Source organism: Bactrocera latifrons, unplaced genomic scaffold, assembly GCF_001853355.1.
Source record: "Bactrocera latifrons isolate USDA-ARS-PBARC rearing strain unplaced genomic scaffold, ASM185335v1 scaffold_254, whole genome shotgun sequence".
Taxonomy (NCBI): domain Eukaryota; kingdom Metazoa; phylum Arthropoda; class Insecta; order Diptera; family Tephritidae; genus Bactrocera; species Bactrocera latifrons.
In genome coordinates this window covers 428,787-432,711 of record NW_017536119.1, presented here as the reverse complement: position 1 = coordinate 432,711, position 3,925 = coordinate 428,787, and the positions used below count along the sequence as shown (strand labels likewise).

At 45.4% G+C, this 3,925-nt stretch overlaps 1 protein-coding gene across 1 annotated transcript in view; it reads left to right on the top strand.

The window, feature by feature from the left end:
• The window catches only part of LOC108969487 (serologically defined colon cancer antigen 8 homolog), a 14,192-nt gene that overhangs the window by 8,367 nt on the left and 1,900 nt on the right, over positions 1-3,925 (top strand). Inside the window, exon 5 of the mRNA XM_018934238.1 lies at positions 2,806-2,927. Within this exon, the coding sequence (XP_018789783.1) occupies positions 2,806-2,927 (122 nt within the window). The remainder of the gene's footprint in view (positions 1-2,805; positions 2,928-3,925) is intronic.

Genomic DNA, 3,925 nt, shown 5'->3' with positions numbered 1-3,925 from the left:
CAAACTGTTATGCAAAATTCTTTACAAATATACCCTGCACACACCTGAAACAAACAAACTATATTATTGATATGCAATGAACACTGCAATGTATGCATATAACTGTAGTAGCAAAAAGCACCGCAGCAACAACAACAGCAACGAAAACACTGTCGACAGGGCTAATTACAAACACGAAGGCACAGTTGGCCACAAAATCACCGATAACAACCGCCAAAGTGTCGGGCGAGCCACCTACAACAGCGAAAATAGCAATGCCAACAACATATGCAGCGACAACAACAACTACAACAAGYGGCATCGCGTGGTCTGTGCCAACGGCGGAGCTTACAAGCACAACAACAGCACAAMAAACGACGACAGCCAAAGCGCCCGCAACAAAAACACCGCTTATGACTACAACAACAACAACATGGCCACCCACAACCACGAACACCACACTGACAATGTCAAAACAACAACAACAACAACAACACAAGCCCACCGCCATGATGGAATTAGTGACGGGCACAAAATCAAAAAACGTCACGTCAGCCCACACTTGTTGGGACGCAAACGGAAGCGCGTACGCTTCGCCGCCTAAATGSCCGAGCACCGTTAATCAGTTGCATGGGCGTAAAGCAGCCGAAGCAGAAAGCGTGCCCACAACCGGCTTCACAGCACTTGCACAAACGCACACGCGACGTTACCGCTACGGCAGCGATGAGGACATACTGGCGAAYATAACGAAGAGCAATGAGCGACTCGAACGCGAATTGGCCAAAATGCCACCACTACCGACCACCATGTCCTTCTCGGCGTATCGCCGTCAACAGCGTTGCGCACATTTATATCGCACACCGTTGGCCGCTTACCGGCCGCGTAGCGCCAGCGATGAGGGACGCCGCGTGGCGGCGGTGAGCACAGAAACGCATTGCGGTCGCTGCGGCGCTAACGGCGGYATCTACGGCACACATTGTAGTTGTAGTAAACACATGAAACACGTAGTGGCTAGTGCACAATTGGAGCCAACGGCATGCACATCATGTTGTTGTAGTGCAAACAAAGYAACCGCGTGTAAGCAAACACTTAACACTGAGGAGYGCCAATTTTCATTTGGTAGCGCGCACGCTGTGAGCCGCCCAGAAAGTAATTTCATTGTGTACCCAACGAACGCAACAAATATAGACACAACAACACCACCAGCAACAGTAAATGCAAGCGCCAGAAGCCGCAGCTTGTATAGAAATTGCCAAMATTTTGCTTGGAATGCGCASGCMTCGGCCACAATTAGCACGTCCGGCAGTGGCGGCTGTAAAGCGCACAATAGACTAAACGATTGCAAGGTGTCAGCAGAAGCAAAAACTYCATTGACGGAGCAATCGAGTTCTAAAAGAGCTCCTTCGCCTACTATACACCCGTTAAATACAGCCCAGCCGTCTTTACAGAGCACGAATCATACGCGCACACAATGCTCCTGTGCGGCTGGCTGCGTAAGTGTACCAAAACTCTGCACCGCCTGTAAACCACAAGCATCAGCGAATATTTGCGCCTCGAACACATATCAAATGCCTACATGTCACCCCACCTATGAKCATTGCAAAACGGAACCGTTGCCTTGGCTGCAACAGCATCTAGTTTTGAAACAAACTTTTAGTGGTCTCGAACACCTAACGGCCGCCGCAGACGTTTGTCACGCATGTCAGAGCCCATGTCAAGGTGAACACTTGACGGTGCCAACTGAGAGCAAAGCAAACACGCATGTAGCAAACGAACACACAGCCGGCACGTCAGAAAGCGTTAAACGGCCGGCRYCAACAACGAAGAGCAAACCACGCGCCTACTTCGAGGAGTTATTGCGGCGCGACGAATGTTGTGGCATGAAGAGAGTGAGTAGTAATATGCTGCGCGATTGCATGAGTCAGGGGGAAAAGCTCGTGCAGCAGAAGAAGCCACGTCCGCCTGTTAAAGTGGATGTAAATGTGCGTTTGGTGTCCAAACCGGGCAAGGAACGCAAAGTCGACGCCGACACAGGAAATACAAGTGCTAAAACACCACTCGAAGTTAAAGTTAACTTGACACAGGCTGCGCCAGCGACAAGTGAACGTATAAAGGAGAGCGCGCAAAGCGCTCGAAGTGAAGCGCTCGCCTCAGCTTTGGACATACCCGATCTGCCGTTGGACGATTTCGAACTAGACGATAGCGATGTAGCTGCCAATGTGGAGCAATAATTTTTGATTCACTTTTAGCTTAACGGTTAATATCTACATCTTTTACTTACATACAAAAATAGTTCAGCAAAAACTTCGTTAATATTTCTTAAATATTTCGTAGCGTTTTAATTTTAGCGTKGTGCAAATGCTCTTCCCATCTAGAAACTTACTATTATATGAAAACTTGATTTTATATTTTCCATATAACATTTGTTACTTTAGCGAAGAACGTCTGCGTTTGCGTGAAACGAACGAGAAGCTAATGGATCGGCTAAAACAAATATGGACCAGCTATAAGGAGTTACACACGGAACGGGCGGCGGCGGCTCAGCAGCGTAGTTTGACGCGTCCGAATGAGGGCCGTGGCTCCAATAGCGATACYGCAGAATCCACAGGGGAAGAGCATTTTTCTGCGCGCACTTATAATATAGACAAGGTAATTGCTTTATGCGACTTACTAATCGACTGTTTTTCTCTTCTCTTTTCTTCTTTTTTCTCACCTTTCTGCTTTAACTYTCTCTTCTATCTTTTTGCTTCTTAAAAAACAAAAATAATAATAATACTCTCTCTATGCGAACCAAATTATGTCACTTCACTGAACRTATCTTCATAGAACGGAAATATCAACTTTACAATCGAATGTAGAATATTTAACCAATCGCATGCTAAACAGCGAGCGTCTGGGAAAGTTAGATAGTAATCCGATTTCCTACGGCAATCTACAAAGCGCCAAAGGTAAAACAAACTAAAGAGCGTAGTCTCTGTTTTATACTTATATAACATTTACAGAATATAGAAATCACATCCAAATAAACATAGTTCTCACTTACTCTCAAAGAGCAAAAATACACGAAGAAATAGGGAAATATTCGTCGATTGAAGGGATGACATAGAAGCAAACTATGGAGTACATAACTAAAGCCTGCCAGAAGATGGACGAGAGATAAATTGTATTTGAAGCTTTCTATGGAATAATCCGTTGTTCTGTTTTCTGTGTGATTTTTTACTTAAAACTCTTGAAACCAATGGCTTCAGATAGTCGTCAGTCACTAGATCACCTCTAGTATGTTTCTGTCTTGAAGCCTTTTTTTTGTTTTGAAGCTGTATGCTTTCGTAGAATTTTCGAGCATTACCTCTGTGGGGCAGTTCGTCAAGCTCTTCGTACTCACGCATTTCGGCCTCTCTCTTGGTTTGTCTGCAAGATCGCTCGCTTCTCTCTTCAACTCTATGGTCGATTGTAATGTTGCGAGGTAGGCAATCTATTTTATCACCACTGCGACGCAGCACTCCTCATTATACTAGCTGTTCTTTTGCCTTTTCCGAAAATCAAAGGTTAAGCTGAAGACGTGTCTTCCGTCTATGTCCGATCTTTTTTCGATCCAGAAACAACCAGGTAGTTTGATGATATTTCCTAATCTAGTTCTACAGATAACCATATTTCGGGCGCAGCGAAGTCGATCAGCCTCAATCCATTTGGTGATGTTTAATCATGAAGGCTGAATTTACCGACCGTTGATGCCTTCTTTGCCCACCCTGGCATTAAAGTAACCAAGCGCGTTTGACAAAGTGGCGGGGTAGTGCTTATAGGTGCACTTCAASTGCTTATAGAAGAAATTTTTAGTCACATCCTCCTTCTCTTCCGTTGGCGCATGGCCGTCAATTATCAATATGTTGAAGAACTTTGATACGGATTGTGGCTAGATGTTTATCCAACGGGGAGGACTGCCAGGACT